The sequence below is a fragment of the Pteropus alecto genome, unplaced genomic scaffold, assembly GCF_000325575.1.
Source record: "Pteropus alecto unplaced genomic scaffold, ASM32557v1 scaffold12, whole genome shotgun sequence".
Taxonomy (NCBI): Eukaryota; Metazoa; Chordata; class Mammalia; order Chiroptera; family Pteropodidae; genus Pteropus; species Pteropus alecto.
Genome location: NW_006432669.1, coordinates 8,095,038 through 8,119,269, shown reverse-complemented (window position 1 = coordinate 8,119,269; position 24,232 = coordinate 8,095,038). Strand labels below are relative to the sequence as shown.

General features: G+C 35.0%; 1 protein-coding gene across 2 annotated transcripts in view; it reads left to right on the top strand.

Moving 5' to 3' along the window:
• Positions 1 to 24,232, top strand: part of PGR (progesterone receptor) — an 88,374-nt gene that overhangs the window by 1,279 nt on the left and 62,863 nt on the right. For both annotated transcript variants that reach the window (XM_006907502.1, XM_025043775.1), the window contains exons 1-2: positions 1 to 343; positions 1,427 to 1,578. The exon at positions 1 to 343 is cut by the window's left edge and continues 1,279 nt beyond it. In XM_006907502.1, coding sequence (XP_006907564.1) covers positions 1 to 343; positions 1,427 to 1,578 — 495 coding nt within the window. The remainder of the gene's footprint in view (positions 344 to 1,426; positions 1,579 to 24,232) is intronic.

Sequence of the window (24,232 nt, the reverse complement as noted above, 5' to 3'; positions counted from 1 at the left end):
CCAGACCTGGGGAAGCGGCGGTGGCGATTGCATCCACCAGTTCCTCTGTCTCGTCCGCGTCCTCGTCGGGGTCGACCTTGGAGTGCATCCTGTACAAAGCAGAGGGCGCGACGCCCCAGCAGGGCGCGTTTGCCTCACCGCCCTGCAAGGCTGCGGGCGCGGGCTCCTGCCTGCTGCCACGGGACAGCCTGCCCTCCACCTCGGCCTCAGCCTCCGCCACCGGGGCGGCCCCTGCGCTCTACCCGCCGCTCGGCCTCAACGGGCTTCCGCAGCTCAGCTACCAGGCCGCGGTGCTCAAGGAGGGCCTGCCGCAGGTCTACTCGCCTTATCTCAACTACCTGAGGTGAGGGCTCAGGCTCCGCGCGCCTTGCGCATCGCGGGAGTAGCGGTCCCACTGGTTCACCGCAGCCAGCTCACAGCTCTCGGTGCCCGGCTCCGCTCCTCAGAGTGGCCGCGAGAGGGTGGGTGGCCGGGGCGGGGCACTGGGGCAATTTGGCTTCCTTTTACTTCCCTCCTCTCCTTACTCTTGGGTACACGAAGGGGGTGCAGAATATGCCATTTTGGGAGCGTGCCTCTCCGAAAACATTTTGTAAACTTCAAATCTGCGAGATTCCGAAGCAGAACCAGTCCTGATTTAAAATGTGCAGCGTCACACCAGCTCCGCTGTAGCCCGGTGGAGGGGAAAGGGTGGGGTGAGTTGGGGGCTTTATAAAATGCTTCTCTTCTTAGAAGGACATTTACTGGGAATGTCTGTCTTGGAGAGGCGACATTATGCACCGGTGCTCCTGGAGGGGTGGCACTTGATGTAGGGTAGCCTGCCAGAACCGCTCAATTTTCATACGAATCTCAAGATTAAAATTAATTTGTGTAACATGTTTCAATTATGGATTTAAATATCAATCACTGTAGTGCACTGTATTCTAATATTGTTTCCTATTCGCTACAACTTTCCACACAGGTTTTCAAAAATATTTAAATTTACATACTGAGGTAATGGAACTTTAAAGGAAAAAATGCTCAGTTTGGAATTTTAGTGCTGTAAATAGGCAAAAACAGTGTCGGTATGTTGAACAATACTTTAAAATGACAAACATACTTTTTAAGTAAACAAGCGTTACAGAACTGAGTTTTAAAATCAAAGCAAAAGTACTGCTAAGTACGATTGAACTTTCCTGAACAGAAATTATGTATTTATTGTTCTTTTATGCTAGTGCTACGGATAAGTGGCTAATAATTTGCAAGTCTAGTTTATCCATTAACGGGTTTAGTTTGCAAGTTTAATCTGCATGTCTTTCAAGTGTGTATATATATAGTTCTATTTTTTTAAAACCCCCTTTCAGTCTGTCAATTCTAGGGTTAAGAAATCTTTAATATTAGATAGTGGTGCATCTAAAAATAAACGGAGTGCTTTGCTTTGCATTTCAAGGCCGGATTCAGAAGCCAGCCAGAGCCCACAGTACAGCTTCGACTCATTACCTCAGAAGATTTGTTTAATCTGTGGGGATGAAGCATCAGGCTGTCATTATGGTGTCCTTACCTGTGGGAGCTGTAAGGTCTTCTTTAAAAGGGCAATGGAAGGTAGGCTCCTTTCCCCTGATCCTTTATTATTGGTTTAATTGTAAACGAAGATCATCTAATATTTTATAAATTTTAATTATTGCTTCTTTCTTCTAAGAAATGGTAATATTTCCATATAACTGTAAAGATATGATATTTTTCACAATATGTTTTTATAATACTCAAAATTGAATGCAATTGGATATTATAAGTGTATAATACTTAACTAACACTTTCAATAATAGATACAAGTCATATTAATCCTGGGAACAATGTTAATATTCATTAACTATTTAGCTTTAAAGAAACATCTTTTTTCTAATTTTATTTTCGTATTTCTATTATATATTATATGTAACATATATTCAATTTAAAATTTTGATTAAAAGAAAAATGGTAAAAGTCATCAAAATTATATATATGTACTTGTGTATGTGTGTGTAAATGTACATGTGTATGATGTTACAAATTTTCTATGTGATTTTGTCTTTTCTCTACAGTCACATTTATGCAATACTTATATATACAATTAAAAAATTTTGTTTAGTATTTTTTGTATATAAGTATATAATTTTGTATATAAAGTGTATAAGGGGATAGAGTAAACAGTTTAAAGCAAATGAAAAATTTGGACATCATGGTAATATAATTTATAAAGTATTTTGCTGCAAGATTTTTATGTTTTCAAAGTCATCTAAATTACATATTTATTGAATGATTTTGGACTGACTTGCATAGTATATTTCAGAATTGAACTTTCATAAATAATATTTTTATATTTCTCTTTCTAGCTACACTAAATGCTAAGCAGCCAAACACATTTGAAGACAACAATATATTTAAAGATCATTTCACATTTGAATTCTAACAATAAGTATATTTTATTATAAGCTGAAATTAGTTTAGAGTTTCCTCTGGAGTGCTGCGATCACACCTAGACAAAGAACCGGAGGTGAATGTCTGCTTTTTGGCTTCCTGTTGGAGAGTTTTTGGATTTTAAGAGCCCTCTACTTATAAATAGAAAGGAGGTAGTGGGGAATTTTTACCTAAAATGCACTTTCAAATGCACACCAAAAGAATACTAACCCTAAAGACATATAACAAAATAATTATCTACCTTTGTAGATGCCTAACAGGTGATTCTTTACAACTTTTATGCCTTTTTGATGATTTGATGAAATGATTTCTAATTATTAATAGATTTTTATTCTCCTACTGAAATTAATTTTTCAGAAAAAATACTTGCTTTGTATATTGCTAGCATATGATTTTTTTTTTTTCCACAAAGGTTGAGTGTATTTAACTGATGTTAAACATATGTATTCAGCTTTAGGGGAAGTCAGTCTCATTTTAAATTAATTGAGGCATAGTGAAAAGAGGATGTGAGAGAGCTAAGAGTGGGCTTAACTTTCCCATTGACATCATTTAGCCATAGTTACAGATGGAAGTTCTTTGTGTGGATGAGTTGATTCTTCAGTGCATAATTGAAGTTACTGTTCTTATCTGACTTTGGTTCTGGTTTCTTGAACATTTCCTTCTGCATTAATATGATTTCCTTCATTCTAACAGTCTCCTTATAATAGTTTAATTTTTTAAGTGAATGACTCACTTAGAATCCCCTAAAGCCCAGTTTATTCTAGCTCGGCTCCCTCTTTTTTACAGATAATAAGTTCCAAAGACAAATCTGAGTTTCCAAAGAGCATACAACTAGTTAGTGGCTGATCGTTAATTAACATAGGTTAGATATTCTTTAATCACAATGCTTATAATTCAGAGATGGTGCACACAAGTAGATATATGATAAATACTACTTAATTCCTGGAAGTTACTTCAAAAAGTACATATAGGACCAAAGCCCTCCCTAACTAAAATACACATGCTTTCACGCTATTATCATCAAACTAACATCCAACACCATATAAGATGTCTTCTCAAATTTACTCTTAGAAAGCATTTGTTGGACTCCTCCTGTATACTGTTTTAGTCTTTAGCAGTAGAAATGAAGCAACTTTATTTGGCAATACTTACAAAGAGAATTCGAGATAATTCTTGATACATCATTCATGAAACTAGAGCAAGATTACAAAACTATGTAAGTTAATTGAGCAATTATATATTCTTATAGTTAGATCTTAACAAAAGATTCTTTCCCTGATTTTACCTCTGTCTGCCTTAGATATAAAACGAGGATAACAATAGCTACTTCTTAGGGGGTTGTTATAAGGATTAAATGAGTTAATACATGTGAAGTTTTAAAAGAATATATTGTCAGCTTCAACTGATATTGCTTTCGCATTCAAGGAGCTTATAATAGAGTGGAGAAGGTAACATGTATGCATGTAAAATAAAGATTCTCATTAAATATCCAGTTAAACAATTCTGTAAAGTATGTAAGGTTTGTGTGGTTAGTGAGCTTGTGTGTTTGGGCAGGAGAAAGGTGGTTGTAAGATGGAATGTGTATGTTCTAGAATGATGGGAGAGGGCTTCATGGAAGATTTAAACTTGATTATTAAAGGACAAATAAGATTATTAATCTCTGGGCATTGGGAGCTTTTAAGTATCTATGTTCAAAGAAGAGTGAAGAAATTAAGATTAGACTAATTAAGATCCATATTAGGAAATTATGAGAGTTGAAGTTTGGGAAGTTAGGTTGCTAAAGTTTAGTCGCATTGGAAGGGAATTAATGATTTAAGGCAAGAGAAGAGAGAGAAGATTCTGGGAGTTTTCAAGAGTGAGAAAGATGAGGAAGGATTTTTGTAGTTGGAGAAACAAATATTTGAAATCTTAAAGTAGGGCTGTGGGATGAGCTGGTTCAAAGCGGAACTATGTGTGAATGCCAGAGTGTCCAGAAGTTGAAACTCAATAGCCAATAATATGGATATTAATGTGTTACCAAGGATAATAATGATAATGGCCTTTTAGAGTGCTTTCTATGTGCCCAGTGACTAGGTGTTTGATGGGTCTTAACTCATTTAATCCTTATCATGTAGATATTATTACTCTCACTTTACAAATAAGGAAACTAAGACTGAGTGATGTTTAAATTGCCTTAATCTCAGTTAAAGTGGTAGAGTCCAGATTCAAACACAAATGGTGGGAGTCTAGAATCTGTACTCTTGACTACTATACTTTCTTTCTCATAATAGGAAATGTTTACATTTTAAAGAAAAAATGATAGAGAGTTGGAAGAAGAGGTTAAATGTGCACCAAGTGATAAAACATCTAGGAAAGTAAAAATGAGTCCTAAAGAAGAATGGGAGACCAAGGGTGATTAGAAGTGAGTGATGTAAATGGATGGGTGATATTGACTTCGCATTTAAGGTAGAGAGGAGAAAACATAGTCAAGGGCCAAGAGCCACTCTCTCCTTCTTTTCCAAGTTAGGAGTGGGAGATGATAAAGCCTATACAAAAAGTCATACAGGAAAACTGGGTTTTCCTAGGTAGGAGACAGAGCAAAAAGAAACCACTTAGAAAGTAGAGATAGAGGGTAGTAAGAGATGATAATTTTAAGCTAAAAAATGAATTAGCCAAAAAACAATTGGTTGAATAGCCCGCTGCATTCCTATACTAAGACTTGGAGTGAACCAGGAAGTCCAGGAAGTAGTCAAGAATTGCTTTGAGACCTTTAAGGAGATGAAGTCATAATGACCTGCCAGTCCTAGAAATACAGGCTTGTGTGACCTGGCTTACCATTCTATGCATTGTGACTGGCTCAATACTAGGAATATACTAGACATTTAGTAAATAACTTTGCTAAGTAAACTGATCATCATAACTAATGATGCCAATATTGTAGTCTTTGGATGTTTGACTCTGACAGCGTTCGTAGTGAATACATTTAATGGAATATGGTTGGAAAAATATAGTAATACAGCTGAAACATTCAGAAGAATCTAGGCTAAGTTGTTATTGATGGATTTTAAATCATATTACCTTATTCTCATTTTTTCTAGCTTCATTAAGGTATAATTGAAAAATTTATAAGATATTTAAAGTGTACAACATGATGATTTGCTATACATACATATTGTAAAAGAATTCCTCCCCCATCAAGTTAATTAACACATCTATCACCTCACATATTTACCTTTTTTTTTCTTTTAGGCAAGAACATTTAAGCTCTACTCTTAACAAACTTCAGTTATACAATACAGTATTCTCAGCTATAGTCACCATGTTGTATATTAGATCCTCAGACCTTATTCATCTTATAACTAAAAGTTTTACCAACCTCTCCCTATTTTCTCCACCTTTCAGACCCTGGCAGCCACTTTTCTAAATTCTGTTTCTATGAATTCGACTTTATTTTTTAGATTTCACATATAAGTGATACCATCTGATATTTATCTTTCTCTATTTGGCTTATTTCACTTAGCATAATGTCATTCTGTTCATCTTTTTTTGTTGTTTTTACTCATTTATTAATTAACCAAATATTTATTGAGCACCTGCCATATGCCAGGCACTATGCTAGGTGCTGGTTGAAAGAACAATAAAACAGAACAGACCTGGCTGGCAGCAGCCCCAGTGTATTTTATCATGTAATGGAGGAAAGGGACCTTTTACTCAATTAGTATGCACATAACTAACTACAGATGTGCTATGTGATTAGTTTATTCAATGCCTGGACAACCAGAGAATTTCTACCCTTGTCAGAAGCTGGGGATGGTGGGAGAAGCCTTTCAGAATTATAAGACATCGTCATATGTAGACCACAGAGGAAACTGTACAGAAATGAAATATTTTTATGAATAATGTTTTTGTTTCAAAAGTTGAGTAGAGTTGGTATCAGATTAAAAACAAAAACTAATTTGGTAACAATTCTCACTGCTATGGCTTCCAAAAGAGAAGTAATGAACTTTCAAATTTTTTAGTGTTATTATTTTTAGAGCAATTTTAAGTTCTCAGGAAAGTTGAGAAGAATGTACAGAGATTTCCCGTATAGTCCCTGCTCCGACACATGTATAGCCTCCCCAAATTATCAACTTCCTCCACAAGAACAATATATTTGTTTTAATTGATTAACCTACCACACAAATCACCCAAAGTCCACCATTTACATTAGGGTTCACTCTTGATGTTGTACATTCTATAGGTTTGAACAAATGTACAATGACATGTATCCATCATTATGGTTTCATATAGAGTAGTTCCACTGTCCTAAAAATTCTATGTTCTACCTAATCATACTTCTGGTCCACCTAATTCCTGACAAACACCCATCTTTTCACTGTCTCCATAGTTTTGCCTTTTCCAGAATGTCATATAGTTTGAGTTAGTAATGTGCATCCAAGTTTCCTCCATGTCTTTTCATGGCTCGACAGTTCACTTCTTTTTAGCACTGAATAATATTCCATTGTCTGGTTGTAGCACAGCTTATTAATCCATTCACTTGTTGAAGAACAGACATCTCAATTGCTTCCAAATTGTGGCAGTTATGAATAAAACTGCTATAAATATCCACATGTAGGTTTTTGTGTGTACATAAGTTATTAATTTCTTTGGGTAAACACCAAGAAGGGTGATTGCTGGATCATTGGTTAAAGTATGTTTAGTTTTGTTAGAAACTGACAAACTGTCTTCCCAAATGGCCATGATATTTTGCATTCCTATGAGCAATGATTGAGAATTTCTGTTGCTCTGTATCCTTTCCAGCATTTAGTACTGTCTGTGTTCTGTATTTTAGCTATTCTAATAGGTGTGATATGATATTTATTGTTTTAAATTACATTTCCCTGATGATATATGAAGTGGAGCATCTTTTCATATGTTTATTTTCTATCTGTATATCTTCTCTGGTGAGGTGTCTATTAAGGTGTTTGGCCCATTTTTTTTCAAATGCAGTTACTTAATTTTTTTAAATAATATTTTTATTTTTCAATATTTTTATTTTTAAAGGGGCCCAACATGGTGATTAGACATTTATATATCTTACAAAGTGATCACCCTGATAAATCTAGTAGCCATCTAACACCATACACAGTTATTACAATATTATTGACTATATTCCTTATGTTATCCTTTACATCCCCATGATTATTTTGTAACTACCAATGTGTGCTTCTTAATTTCTTCCCCCTTTTCACCAACTCCCCAAACATCCTCCCACCTAGCAACCATTATAATGTTCTCTATATCTATGGTTGGTTTCTATTTTGTTTATTTTGTTCTTCAGAATCTATCTAAGTAAAATCATATGGCATTTGTCTTTCTCTGACTTATTCCACTCAGTACAATACCCACTAGGTCCATCTGTGTTGTTGCAGATGGGAAGATTTCATTCTTTTTATGGCTAATATTCCATTATAAATATGTACTACCTCTTCTTTATCCATTCATCTATTGGTGGACACCTGGGTTGCCTCTATATCCTGGCTACTGTAAATAATGCTGTAATGAATATATGGATTCACATGTCCCTTTGAAGTAGTGTTTTGGGTTTATTCAGATAAATACCCAGAAGTGGGATTATTGGGTCCTTCTTTATCTCTTTTTATAGTCTTTGTTATAAAGTCTATTTTGTCTTGTATAAGTATTGCTACCCCAGCTTTTAGTTTGTTTCTATTTTCATGAAACATCTTTTTCCATTCTGTTACTTTCAGTCTGTGTGTGTCTTTCAATCCGAAGTGAGTCTCTTATAGGCAGCATGTGTAAAGGTCTTGTTTTCTGATTAATTCAGGCCCCCATATTTTGATTGGAGCACCTACTCCATGTACATTCAAAGTAATATTGGTAGATATGTAGTTACTGCCAATTTATTATTTAGATTTTTTATCTTTCTTTCTTTTTTTTCTTCTTCTTAAAGAAAGCCCTGTAACATTTATTGGAATAGTGGTTTGGTGCTGATGAACTCTTTTAGCTTTTTTTTTTGTCTGGGAAGCTTTTTATTTGTCATTTGATTCTATATGATAGCTTTGCTGAGTAGAGTAATCTTGGTTGTAGGTCTTGCTTTTCGTCACTTTGAATATATTTCCTTCTAATCCTTTCTGGCCTGCAAAGTTTCTGTTGAGAAATCAGCTGACAGTCTTATGAGAGCTCCCTTGTAGGTAGCTAATTACTTCTACTGCTTTTAAAATTCTTTTGTCTTTAGCCTTTGGTATTTTAATTATGTTGTGTCTTGGTGTGGACCTCTTTGGGTTCATCTTGTTTGGGACTCTCAGCTTCCTGGGCTAGTATGTCTATTTTCTTCACCAGATTAGGGAAGTTTTCTGTCATTTCTTAAAAAGATTTTCAATCCCTTGCTCTCTCTCTTCTCCTTCTGGTCCCCCTACGATGTGAATGTTAGTATGCTTGACGTTATCCCATTTAAAAAAGTTTTTTTCTTGTTGCTGCTCTGATTGGGTGTTTTCTGCTACCTTATCTTCTAAATTGCTGATTCATTCCCTGCTTCATCTAATCTACTGTTGATCCCTCCTAAGGCATTCTTCATTTTATTTATTGTATTTTTCATTTATAACTGGTTCTTTTTTATGTTTTCTACCTCCATTTTTACGTTTTCTATCTCTTTAAGTTCTCACTGAGTTCATGTACTTTTCCCCTAAGTTCATTGAACATCCTTATAACCAATGTTTTGAACTCTGCATCTGGTAGATTGCTCATCTCTATTTTATTTAGATCTTTTTCTGTAGCTTTGTTCTGTTCTTTCATATGGGACATGTTTCTTTGTCTCCCCATTTTGGCTGCTCCTCTATGTTTGTTTCTATGTATTAGACAGGGCTGCTCTGTCTCTTGGTCTTTGTAGTCTTATGCTGTAAGTGCCCTGTGGGACCCACAAGGGCAGTCTCCCTGGTCACCTGAGTTGGGTGCTCCAGGTGAGTCACTTGTATGGGTTGTGTGTGCCCTCCTATTGTAGTTGACCCTTGGTTTCTATTTGCATGTCAGTGGGAGGGACTGAACCTTGAGCTGATTTGTACTGAGGACAGACTGGTACAGGTCTGACCCTATGGAGAAGGATTTGCTTTAGCAGGGCTCTGGCGACTTCCCAGTCTGCTCTTTGGTTGTGTTGTCCTTGGATGTGACCCTGGGTGGTACTGCAGCTTATGGGAAACTGGCCATTGAGCATGCCATCCCCCAACTCCTGGAGGGGACCTGCAGCAAGCCAAGTTCATCTTTAGCTTGTGCCCTGCCCAGAGACACCTGGCAAGAGTCATCAGGCAATCTTCAAATGGCCACCACCAGCATGGAGCTTGGAGATTTCTCGAGAGGACAAGCAGCAAACCGAGGCTGCCTGCCACTAGTGCCGGGGTTGGGGCTGCTCAGTGAGACATGTGGGGCATGCCGAGGCCACATACTGCTTGTTTGGGGTTTATGAACCTTCGAGAGATTTTAAGAAAGTCTGCAGCATGGACAAAACAGGCCATTTGTATGGAAAAGTCATTTGGAAGTGGCCCTCAAGTGGGTGGGAAAGGGTCTCAGAGATTCATCAAAGTGGGGCAACCAGTATTAGGCAGGTTGGTTGAGACTCTGATATGGTGCCCATCTTGGTCTGCAAGCTGTGCAGGAGAGAGCTCAACAATGAATCAATGGGTTCTACCAACAGTTTTCTCCCAGTTTCTGTCTGGGAGAAAACTGCCCCTCCAGTCCTCACTCTGAAGCCAGACAACTCAGTTCCTCCCTGTCTGTCTCTGGTGCCTTTCAAACTGCTGCTCCAGCACTGGAGCTCAGAGTGAGTGAGTCCATTAGCAGGTAAGTCCCCTTAAGAGGTATGTCTGCAACTCCAGCCTCCCTCTTTTTCACTCAGCCACAATTTACACTGGTTTTCACAGCCAGAAGTGGTGGAGACTTCTATTCCTGACACTGGTGCTCCAGGTTGGGGAGGCCGGTATGGTGCTGGGACCCCTCACTCCTCCAGGGCGGCCTCCACAGCTAAGATATCCCTTCTTATTCAACCGCCACACTCAAGTATGGAACCAGATCATTCCATCTCAACCCCTCCTACCAGTCTCGAGATGCCTCTTCTCTATGTCTCCAGTTATAGAACTTCTGTTGAGCTAGACTTCAATGACTCCCAATTATGACTGTTCTATAACAGTCATAATTGGAGGCAAACACAGCATTTACCTGCTTCACCATCTTGACTGGAACCTATGGGCTCTCCTTGCCCCCCTTTTTTTTAAATAAATTTATTTATTTAAATTAGTTTCAAGCATACAGTTCATTGGTTAGACCTCTATAATGTTCATAAAACGATCCCCCCAATTGCTTCCTCCATACCCTGACCCCCCACTTAGACATCATATTAATGCTAACTACATTCACTCTTCTATGCTCCCCTTGCCCAACTATCAACTACTAATTTGTACTTCTTTAACCCTTCACCCCATTCTCCCAGTCTCCCAAAGGCGCTCCCTTCTGTCCATCACCAAATTGTCCACTATATTTGTGAGTCTGTTTTTGCCCATTTTTTAAAAAATTAGCTTCTTTGTTTTTATTATTGAGTTTTAAGAGTTCTTTGTATATTTTAGATAACAGTCCTTTATCAGATATGTCTTTTGAAAATATTTCCTCCCACCCTGTGTCTTTTTATTCTCTTGACAGTGTCTTTTGCAGAGCAGAAAATTTTATTTTTAATAAAATTCAGTTTCTCAATTCTTTTATGGATCATGACTTCAATGTTATATCTAAAAAGTCATTGTCAAACTCAAGATCATCTAGATTCTTTTTTTTTTTTTGCATGTGGAAGTCCAGTTGTTCCAGCACTATTTATTGAAAAGACTATGTTTGGTTCATAGTATTGCCTTTCTCCTTTGTCAAAGATTAGTCAACTATACTTATGTTGGTCTATTGGGAGGCTTTTTATTCTGTTCTGTCAATATGTTTGTTCTTTCACTAATACCACACTGTCTTAATGATTATAGCTTTATAGTAAGTCTTGAAGTCAAATAGTGTCGATCTTCCAACTCTTTTCTTCTTCAGTATCGTTTTGGCTATTCTAGGTCTTTTGCCTGTCCATATAAACTTTAGACCAGTTTGTCAAATATCTATAAAATAACTTTTGGGATTTTGATTAGAATTGCATTGAACCTGTAAATCATATTGGGAAGAACTGACATCTTGACAATATGGACTCTTCTTATCCATGAACATGGACTATCTCTCCATTTATTTAGTCTTTGATTTTATTCGCCAGAGTTTTATGGTTTTCTTCATATAGTTTTTGTTCATATTTTGTTACATTTATACCTATTTTATTTTGGGAGTACTAATGTAATTGATATTGCTTTTAATTTTAAATTCTATTTCCTTGTTGCTGATATAAAGGAAGTGACTGTTTTTTATATCTTAGTTTTGAGTCCTGCAACCTTGCTATTATTGTTTATTAGTTCTAGGAGTTTTTGTTTGTTTGTTTTGTCAGTTTTTCAGATTTCTACATAGACAATCATGTTATCTGCAAATGATGCAGTTTTATTTCTTTCTTCCCGATGAATATACCTTTTGTATCCTTTTCTTCTCCTATTTCATTAGTAGTACTTTTACTACGGTGTTGAAAGTGAGTGGCGAGAGGAACCATTCTTGCCTTGTTCCTGATCTAATGAGAAAGCTTCAAGTTTCTCACCATTAATATTACATTAGTTGTAGGGTTTTTGTGGATTTTTAAAATCAAGTTGAGGAAGTTTCCCTTTGTTTCTAGTTTACTGAAAATTTTTATCATTAGTGAGTACTGGATTTTGTCAAATTCTTTTTCTGTTTCTATTGATATGATCACATGATTTTTGCTTTTCATCTTGTTGATGTAATAAATTACACAAATTGATTTTTTAAATGTTGAACCAGCTTTGCATACCTGAGATAAACCCATTTGGTCGTAGTGTATAATTGTTTTTATACTTTTTTGGATCCAGTTTGCTAATATTTTGTTGAGGATTTTTGCATTTATGTTCATGAAAGATATTAGTCTATAGTTTTCTTGTACTGTTTTTGTCTAGTTTTGTATTAGGGTGATGCTGATCTCAAAAAATGAGTAAGAAGTTATTCCCTCTATTTCTGTCTTCTGAAAAATATTGTGAATTGGTATAATTTCTTAAGTATTTCATAGAATTAACAAGTGAACCCATCTGGGCATGGTGCTTTATGTTTTGGAAGGTTATTAATTATTGATTCATTTTCTTTAGTAGCTATGGGCCTAATCAAATTGTCTGTTTTGTTTTGTGTGAGTTTTGGTAAATTATGTCTTTTAAGGCATTTGTTTATTTCATCTAGTTATCAAATTAGTAAGCATAGAGTTGTTCATACTATTTATTATTCTTTTAATGTTCATAGACTCTACAGTGATGTCTCTTCTTTCATTTCTAATATTAGTTATTTGTGTTCTCCCTTTTTTTTCTTAATTAGCCTGGCTAAAGGCTTATAAATTCTATTGATCTTTTCAAAAAACCAGCTTTTGGATTTTTGGTTTTTTTTTTCATGATTTCCTGTTCATAATTTCATCGATTTCTGATCTGATTTTTATTATGTTTTTTATTCTGCTTTCTTTGGCTAAATTTGCTCTTCATTTCCCTCAATTTCCCAAGGTGAAACTTTGATGATCGAATTCAGATCTTTCTTTTTTCTAATATCAGTATTTAATGCTATAAATTTCTCACTTAGCACTGCTTTTCCTGTATGCCACAGATATCAATAATTTGTCTTTTTATTTAGCTCAAAATATTTTTTAATTTCTCTGGAGAGTTTTTCTTTAACTCATGTGTTGTTAAATATCCACATATTTTGGAATTTTGAGGTGTCTTTCTGTTATTGCTTTCTAGATTAATTCCACTATAGACTAAGAGAATACGTATAATTTTTTTTTCTTTAAATATATTAAGGTGGGTTTTAATGGCTTAAAATGTGATCTATCTTGGTTAATATTGCATGGTGTTTTTGAGTTCAACTATGTCCTGATTTTCTGCCTGCGGGATCTGTCCATTTCTGATAGAGAGGTGTTGATATCTCCAACTATAATAGTGAATTTATATATTTTTCATTGCAGTTCTATCAGTTTTGCCTCACAAAATTTTAATACTCTGTTCTTAGATGCATACACATTAAAGATTGCTAGGTCTTCTTGAAAAATTGACCCCTTTATTATTATGTACTATCCCTGTTTAACTTTCCTTGCTTTGAAGTATGCTCTGTTGGTACATTCAAATTTTCATTGGCAAATTTGTCAATTATTTTTTCTGTCTTTAGAGCTCTATAAGACTTTTCTCATCTTTTGTAGTCTTCAAAATTATCCAACAATCCCACTATAATGTCTTTGATTAATATTTGCTCTTAAAAAGATATTTTGTCAATAATCTAATTTTATCTTCAGTAGAAACTACCCTTTAGCAGTTTTTCTGTTACTCTAAAAATAAACATGTATTAATTCACTGGATTTCACTTTTACACTCAATAAATAATAAATTAGATATGTTATTCTCAAGTTATAGGTCTCTCAGTTTAGATTTAGTAAGAGTAGAAATCTGGGTTTAAGCACAATTTTTCATTATGACCCATTAAAATAAACCTTCACTTTACTGAAAAAGAAGTGGTTAGAAAGATAGCATTTGGTATCATCTGCTCAATATTTGGTTACGTAGAGTTCCTAAATTATTAATGCTCCTTAGAACCTGCATCTTAATACCCCTGTGAGAACCTGAGGTTGAAGCAATGGTATCGAGGCATAAATGCTAACACTAACAGGTAATGTTACTGCTCCAGCCTTTGAATTGTTGTACTTTAATTACTCAAGTAACACAACAATACATTTTTCTTTAAAAAGTTAAAATAATAACAATAAGGCTTAAGTTGTCTTTCATCAATATTTCTAATCTGTTCCCTTTCTTACCATTCTTCTATACCACTATCTCAGTTTTTCGTGTGTGTGTATGTGTGTGTGTAATATGTTTTGGATATGTTAATATATAAATGATATCACGTAACATAATTTGTGTATCATTCATCTTATTTTTTTATGCAGCATTGACTTAAAGCCTTATGTGTTTATATATTGTTCTAGCTTATTCTTTTAAATAGTGCATAATTTCATTCTTCATAGTATGAAATTCCTCTTATTAAGACATTGCTATTACATCATTACTTGAGTAAATAGTTTTGCGCTTGCCTCGTTTCTCTTTCCAGAATATAATTAAGTATTTTGATACAGCTCTAAATGAACTAGATGAGTAGCTTCCTTTATGCTGCTAAAATGATTTAATTCATTAATTTAATTTATTCACTCTAGATACATGTATTGATACTACATTTAAAAGTTTCTTTGCTGAGATTACAAAGATGAATATGTATATAGTCACTGTCTGACATGAGTAAAACCAGGAATAAGAAAACAAAACAAAACAAAAAAACCTGTTATACAATTAGTGAACAGAAGAATACTTTGATACGAGTTATGGTAAAGTCTTGGATGACATATTAGGTATTCAGTTAGACAAATCTAGAAGGATACAGTTTGCTTCACTAGCATATCCTTATATTATGTAAGAGGCTTATTTATTTAACAAACATTTAACTATCCTTGACAATGACCCAAGCACCATTCTAAGTGCTTCAGTGTATTAACTCATTTAACTCTTGCAAGAGTCCCATGAGGTAGAGATACTCTTATTACCTATATTTCACAGATGAGTATACACAGTCGTTACTACAAAGTATAGAGGCTAAGATTCAAACCCAGGTTTTTGGTTTCATTCTTAACTGCTGTTGTAGTCTCTGGTATTATGTACTTTATATAACATTTTAAGGAATCATATAATTTTTTCTTGAAACATGATTCTCAATAATAATTGTTATTTCTTCAGAAAATAGTATTTTTAATGTTATTTACTCTTCTATGACAAAGTGATTTATTTATGAGAATGTATAAACAAATAGTGAGTATGGTTCATGAGGTCAAAACTGCAATAACATTTGTAGGAGATATAAAAATTAAAGTGTAAAAATATTGGTTATCATTTATTAATTGTTTACTAAATTCAGGCACTCTTCTAATCTTTTTACATCTACTAACTCATTTAACCCTCACGATAATCCTCTGTAGCAGATTCTATTTTCCTCATTTTGCAGATGAGGTCAATTCAGTTAATGAGAAGTAGAGCAGAACACAATTCCTGGAGTTCATGCTCTTACTCTCAACCAGATACTGCGTTTATAGTAGAAGGTACAGTTCTTCTTTTCAAGGAGCTTGCAGTGCATGTGGAAGTGACTGATTAGCAAATAGACAACTTACAGTTTAGTACCTGATTAAATTGTGTGATGCAAACTTGGAGTTCTGTAAGTGGATCAGGAGAGTACCAAAGCTGTCATTATTTACTGCTTGTATGTAATATAAACCATGCTAAATGACTTATGGTCATATCTCTCTTCTTATTCCCACTTTTTATGTGTGTGAATAGAGACTCATAAATTAATTTTCCAAAAATAATAGGTAGTACTAGAAAACATTATTTATTTCGTTCTGTAATAGTTAGGTGATTTATTGGCAATAGTTAGAATTATTCACAACCTTCAAAAATAGATAAGAATTAGGAGTTAAACTTTTATTTTCAAATGCATTATTCAATAAATGATCTTGGGACTACTGGCTTATTATATAAAGGAAAAATTTTCAGATAAGTCAACAATTTAAGTGTTTTTATTAAAAAGGAAAAGACTCCTAAAACCATGGAAAGAAAAGATGGAGTTATGTATTCATAATCTTAGAGTGGCAAAACTTTCTAATATTGAGATGAAATCCAGAATTCAAAATCAAATTTGTTCAATTTTGATACAAAAATAAATTTCAAACTTCTATAAGTCAAAAAAATAGAAAAGCAAAGAACAAATTGGGAAACTATTTGTAACACATGTGTAAATCATAGGAATGTTATTACTAATATACAAAATAGTCTTATAAACCACCAAGAAAAAAAGACAAACAGCCAAAAAGAAAAATGAACAAAAGATATGAAGACAGTTCACAAAAAATAGTCTATAGAAGTATGAAAACTTTTCAACTCACTAATAATTATTATAATTAAAATAATGGGCATTCCAGCAATCCGACTGATAAAACAATGAATAAATGACCATTTGAGAGCTCGAAGGCAATTTGGTATTTTCCGTTAAAAGTATTCATTACTTTAGCCCAACAATTCTACTTCTTGAAACTAGTCCTTAAAAAAAAAAACTCTAGAAATGTGTAGAAATATCTCTAGGTGGATGTTTATTACTGCGTTACTCACAGTACTGAGAAACCAAAAATAGCCACATGTCTGTTAATGGGAGATTAATAAATTTTGATATACCCTTGCAGTGAAATAATCTGAATCATTTAAAAATAATGAGCTAGGTGTCTATATTACAGATATAAAAAGATATCTAAAATGTATAATTTTGTAAAAAAGCAAGCAATGATATAATCTTGAGTATAAATAATTTCACCCATTTGGTATCACTGTTTAGAAAATTCCCCGAAAAATAAAATATACCAACTGTTGACTATTGAGATATGATATGATATGTTCTGCTCTTTAAGCAAGAATTTCCTTTGGAGGCTACTACTATATATCAACTTGGTTCCCGATTTCCCTCTGCATGAGCTCTGGGTAGTCTGAGCTAGCCTCTGCTCCCTACTGCTGTCTAGTGGCCATTGTATACCACTTTTGTCCTTCAGGTACCCTACGAAGTTGAAAGAGACCAACAAAGAATGGCATTTGTGGCAGAAAAATTCAGGTAAAAGCTTGAGGTCACCCTCCATCATAAATTAAGGAATCCAATCTGACTAGATGCAGCCAAGAACTGACAGAGGCCCACAATTTCTCATTCACAATCTTAACTTCCAAAAAGCCCTGCAAACAATAGTTCTGTTGTAGCTACTTGTCAATAATACCTGACCTGAATTCATTTGGCAGCAGAACCTGACAAGAACTCACATTTCATAGGCCGTGTGAATATTCATAGAATTTTCTGTGTAAGTATTAATGTATTTCATTATGAAGTTTTGCTCTATACCATCTTTCTAAGATCTAAACAATTCTGATTTCTGAAACATATTTGGCCCAAAAGGTGTTAGCTAAGAGATTTTGGACATGTATTAAATAAATTAATAGACTGTGTTGAATATGGCGCCTGCTAGAGTTTTGCAATAGCAGCCTTGAAAATTACAATAAATGTTTATTAAACAATGATTGTTAATTATTCTTACTATAGTTTTACTCCATGCTAGGTTCTGCAGAGTACTACAAAGATGAATAAGCAATAATACCTAACCTCATAGTGCCCAATTTCATCAATGAGATAAGACAACCCCATAGTAAATATAGCATAGGTAATGTAACTGAGTGTAGTTTAAAATTTGAGGGGAAAAGGTCATATTTACTTAGACCAAAAGATGTTTTTGTGGTAAAAGTAACATGTCAGATGGACTGTTAAGAATGAATGATTTTGATAGCAAGAGTTGTAATAATGGCTGTTATAAACAAAAAGTATGGAATGAGAAGAAGTTCATCTTGGTTATAGCATGGAACATGGTCAGGCATCCAAGAATTCTTTGTAGTTATATGTGAAATTTTTGTGTTTTTTTTTTCTGGGGCGATCACTCTCATAAGATTTTCAAAAGGGTGAGTGACACCTCCCTGCAATAAAATGGTACCATTGCTATAAAGGAATAGTGAGAATTATTATTAAACAGGAGGTTGAAAAGATGTGGAATGACAGTGTGATGTTTGGCAATTAACTAAGAAGAAAGTGAGAAGCCCCTAAAGATTTTTGAGCACTTTGGTGACATATTTCAATATGTACTTTAGGAAAATTATTATATCAGCAGTACAGAGGGAGGACTGAGGCAGGGAAACTGAGATCATGAGAACAGCCTGAGGTAGCACACTGAGTAATTGAGCTTGGGTAGGAGCCAAAAGGAATGAGTTCAGTGGGTAGATGGAACCATGTTAAGTAGGGCAATGAAAGCTCCACAAAATAAATTTTGGAGGAAAAATATAGATAGAGGAACTTCGACCTAAAGAACTAGGGAGCACATGATTATTTTACCAAGTAAAAGAGTGATGTTGAAAGTGGTATTTAGAGAGGATTATCCTTAATGAACCATATGAAATAGACTTATACAGAGGTTAGATGACTTTAAGTCAAAGAGAGCATCTATGGAACTTATACATAGCTTATGAGATGTAGTTTAATTCAAATTGTGTATATTATATTCTACATAATATACCCACCAGGATATTGAAATAATGTAATCTTTATTACATTTATTACATTATTACAATAAAAGTTCTGAGAATTGAGACATTCTGATCTGTTAGTTCACTCATTCATTTGTTTATTTATTCATTCATACAAAAGAATCAAAAACATGTATTTAGTGACTTCTTTGTTCTGATTTGTGTTAAATATTAAGACTCAGAAATGAATAAGCCAAGTACATAACTTAGGGAGAAAGAAATGTAAACACATTATTAAAATCCAGTCTGGTAATATTTATGAGAGATATGAACTACAAATTGTGGAAGCTTAGGCTAGGGAGCAGCTAACTCCGATGTTTCATTACTGGAAGGTAGAAGAGAGAAGTATGAATCTTGCATAAGCATTAGATAAAAAATATTAAATTTTTAAGAATCCTTATAATTTCAAAGTTCGTGGCAGTGTTTGTGTTGTTAACAGTAGATACCACAATAGTTGATCTGTTAAGCAGAGCACTTCAGTGAATGTTTCTTTATGCACAGTCATTCCAGAGCCCACTTGGGGTTAGGAGGATGAAGGTGTGAAGAATGAGCCTCTCTGGGTATAACTGTAATAGAAATGAGAGGGTTGTCAGCTGGTAGCTGAAGCAAAGACTAGGAAATAGAGGGCCTCACAACAGAGTAAGGGGCAAGGGCTCAAAATAAATACCTGTAAGACATTTCCTATTGCAGGGAATGATCAATGAATCCCTAGGGATGGTGATATCTGACAGCACATTTGGAATTGTTTACTGTCTTATGTTTTTGTTACTTCCAGCTGCTCCCAAACTAAGGGAATTTTCACTTCACATAGTCAGCTTGTGGTATTGTTGCCTTGGGGAAATGAAGGAAGGCAGTGATGATGTAGCAAAGGAGGCTGGCAAGACAAAACAGCAGCAGTAGGAGCCGCGAGCATATATTAGGACTGGAATGGGTCATTTCTCTCCAAATCTACTAGAGCGCTGGTTTTCTAATATGCACACACCCCAGAGGTTAGGCGTTGAGATGTGTGAAGAAAATGTTAGAACTTATGTTTATTCTTATTCAAAAGTAAGAAATGAATCATTGATATCAATAGTACCTGTCCTAGCACTCTCTCAATGCATATTTCAGAAATATACTGCTTATAGAGTAGAAGTTACCGGGTCACAGTAGAAGTTACCGGGTCAAACGCATTGATGAGTGCAAAGTCTCTTCTTAATTCATGCTTAAGGTATGGCCAAGTACTACCGCAGTTTATCTGGACCCCCAAAGAAACCACAGATTGAAGTAATGTCAATTAATTTAAGCATAATAGACAAGAAAAATGGCAGCACTGAAATATCTCCTACTTTCTGTAATACCTACTCATTAGCCAGATGTGGAGCTCTAAACTAGACAATGTAATCAGATCTACCAGAAAATTGAAAAAATTAGAAATTATCAAGAAATCATTTTGAAAATTGGATTTATATACATTATCATGAAAGATGAGCCTTGCTCTAAGAATGTTTTGCTAGAGATATCGGCTAATAATTCGATGAAGCCATTGTTATAAATTTAATACTCAGAACCTGAAGACAAACCTCTAGAATTTTTCAGCAGTGTTTAAGGTGATACAGTACTCAATTTAGCCATTCAAAATTTCACTTAACCTAATGAAAAATGTTTAGAAGCCTCCTTTGACTGTTTCTAAGTAAAAAATCTAATACACAGGTTCTTACTGTATAAATGACTGAAATAATAATATATGTAAGACAAAACAAAAATATGTGTAAAACAACTTGGTGGCAAGCTAAATGCATTCAGAAAATACTTTTGGAAGACACATAGAAAACTGCTCAAGATTTAAAGAAATAAATATTAGGAAAAAAATTATAGTGTGGTTTACTAGACAGATGAAAGAACAGAGTTTCATCTGTCTTGGTTTATAGTATAGTGAATTGCTGCCAAAAAGTCATCACCAAAAAATTCAGTTCAGTAAAATGTGAGGTTGTATTACTACCAGGCTAATGAAATGATTGGGACAAGCTTGCACAGCCTGGTGGCTTAGAGCAGCAGGAGTCACCATGCAATCCAAATCCGTCTAGTCTCAGTTGTAGTTTTAGACCATATTAAACACCAGTGGAAAATATTCTGAATCTCATGGGCAAAGTCTAGGAAATATTCTAGTGGTTAGATAGTACCCATTTTGTTGGCCCACCTGGGGAAATTAGTTTAGATTAAAGCCGATGGGGGTTGCTTACCTTTTCTCTACCCAGCTTCACTCTCATCTTGATTTTCGAGACTAGGAGCTGACTAGAGGACAGCAACCATTTGACAATTAGATTTTATATCTGAGTTAACATTTCATCATCACTAGATGCTTTATGATAGGGTTTTACTGGTTGCTAGATTCTGTTTCAATATGAAATATACAAAAAATGATTTTTTTGATAAGTCAGAAAAGCAAAGGTATACAGAGAAGATATAGTCTCAATAGTAATTGCCTTCTTTACTAAAAAATGTTTTCGGGAAAGACTGCATAAGCCACTATAGGATTGTTGCTGTCACATTAAAAAAAAGATTTCAGGCTAAGGTTACAGGTATTATACATTAAATTAATTTACTGCTTTCTTCATAGGCAAGCTATATGTTGCACAAACAAGTTGAAATCTTAAGTGAACAAAACTCTGTGAGATGTCATTACTGTGGTTGATTTTTAATACAAGGCCCTTAAAATACAATAGAATCTTAGCGATACTTTGCAGCATAATGTGGCATGACAATGGAAATCCGTTTTACCACACAGTGACTTTCTCACTGTATGGTACTTAAAAAGATGTGTCAGGTTTAAAGATGAGCTATATATTTTCCTTTATAAAAGGATATATGTTCCAAATTACTGACCTTTCCTGTGATAACAAGGGTCTCAGTATTATACTACTCAGAATATATTTGGCAGAAAGGACACTTCATCTTTCCCTTCAAGTTAAAAACAATGTTTTTGATTAAAAAAAAAAAAACAGAAATAATTCCCTTTTGCAAGACATCTTTGTGATGAAGCAGCATTTTGAAAAACAAGTGTCTGTAGAATACTCCATTGTTAATTTTGTTGTGAAGGCATTATAAGTACATTATAGATTTTTAAAAGTTTCATAAGTACATACTTAAATAGTTGGAAGTAGGATTTTCTAACTTCTTACAAAAACCTTACAAAGAGCTTCAATGGTCAGGTTCTGAACTTATTTAATAATAATAGTGGCATTTAGGTGACACACATATCAGGTACTTGGCTACATGTATTATGTAAGCACAAAGTGGTTAAATGACTTGCACAGACAAAAAGTGAATAAATGGTAGAGCCAAGATTGGAACCCAAAGAATCTTCTCTCTTATTCATTACATTGCATTTTATTTATTACCTAGTGTCTCTGTCCTAATTATTTGTATGAAAACTAATTTAAATCAGGGAGGTTGATATTCGCTAACTGAATTGTAGGTTTACAGAAACTGCATAATTAATTGGTAAGTGGAATTAGAAAACAAATATCATAGTAAGTAACCTGCGCTGCAAACAGTCCATTCATTCATTGTCCACGGCTTCTGGATGACTGTCTCTCACGTTTTCCCTCCTCAGCTTTCCAATACTTTCCCACCTTCTCTTTTGGCTAATGACCTTTTTTTTCCTAATTTTCTGAGAAAACTTCCTGAAACTGCTCCCGCCGCATGTACTCATGTGGCATCTGACCTGTCATTGACTTTTTCTCCTTTTACTAAAGATCTGCACGCTTCTTCACGGACAGCCTTCTCGTCTCATGCACTAGGTCCAGTTTCTTCCTGTCAACTCAAGGGCAGAGTCCAGCAATTCTCCCCTTTCCCTCTTAAATTATGATTTTTTCCCTTCTCTGCTGGATCGGTCCCATCAGCATGTAAGCATGCTGTTACTTATTTCATCTTAAAATAAAACCAAAATGCTTCTGTTGATTTTACTCATCCTTCAGCCTTCATTTATGTACCCTTTTTGCAGCAAAACTTCAATGAATTTTCTTCTCTCACTCTCTCTTAAACTTAATTCAATCACTTTTTGTCTCTGTCACTCACTTCACAAAAACTCTTGTCAAGGTTACCACATTGCAAAATCTGGTGGGCAGTTCTCAGTCCCATCTTACTGAATCTATCAGTAGCATTTGAGAACTGATCACTCCACATTCCTGGAAATGCTTTCTTCATTCGGATTTCAGGACACTGCACTCTCGATTTTCTCATTGGCTCCTTTTCAGTCTCCTCTTCTTTAGCTTTTAATATCAGAGGGCCTAGTGCTCAGTGTTTAGGCACCTTCTGTTTATTTTCTTACTTCCTTAGAGATCTAATTGAGTCTCATGATTTTCGGTAAATTATCAACATCCTGACTCTCCCAAATTTTTATCTCCAGGCCAGACATTTCCCTTTAACTCCAGACTCATATATCTAACTGCTGACCTGATATCTTCATAGATAACTACTGAACATCTCAAACTAATAAGACTAAAAGATAGCCCCATTTCTAACTTTAGATTTTGTTTGGTAAACCAGTGTTATTCCCAGTTTGGTCTTCAAACCATTCTGAGTCAGGATCACCTGGGATACTGGTTTACAATGAAGATTTTTGAGCCTCGCTCCAGATAGGCTGAATCAAAATGTCTAGGAAAGGGACTCAAAAATCTGCATTTCAATGACCCATTCAGCTGTTTCCTATGCATAATAAAGTACTATTTAACTCTATTGCAAGCCGGAGTCTTTAAATTTGGACGTGACATGATCAGCTTTGCTTTTGAGAAAGTTAACTGTAGAAGCAATGGGATAGGTGGGCAGAAAGTGATAGGAGGCTAGTTCTAAGATTATTTAAAATATTATTTGACTTGGATCTGGGCCTTCAGTCCTTTGTTGAGGAAAAGCTACTTTTTCCCTAAAGCAGTGAAGTTAAAGTGTAGGAGGCAGATGGCAGTTGCCCCTACCTAGAACACTTGCTTCTCAAGGAAGAATTCTAAAAATTGTGAGAGGATGTGAAGGGAGGACAGAGACTCTCTGTTTTTGTCCTTGTTTTATACTAGGCACTATAGTAGGCACATAGTGCCTAACACTATATTTGTTAACTATATTTGTTATCTCCTTTAATTCTCAGGAGTTGTTTGAGGGGTTATTACCATTTCCTTTCTACAAATACAAGAATTGAGACAGGAAGGGAAGCTAACCTGCATAAGGTCGCCCAGTGAGTTAGTGATGGAGCAGGTAATCAGTTTTACCAGACTCCAAAAACTAAAGTGCTTTTACCAGTTTTACCAGACTCCAAAAACTAAAGTGCTTTTACTATACCATGCCAGTCAGCACTATGTTTGAAGTAAGACATGGTAGTAGCAATTGATTAAGTGATTAATTATAAAAAAGCTTAAAAATCTGGTGGTAGTACAGTCATGTATTTGGGATCCTAGACCTAATTATATAATTGTAGGTTTTTACACAGCCAATTTCAGGTGAAGCTGGAG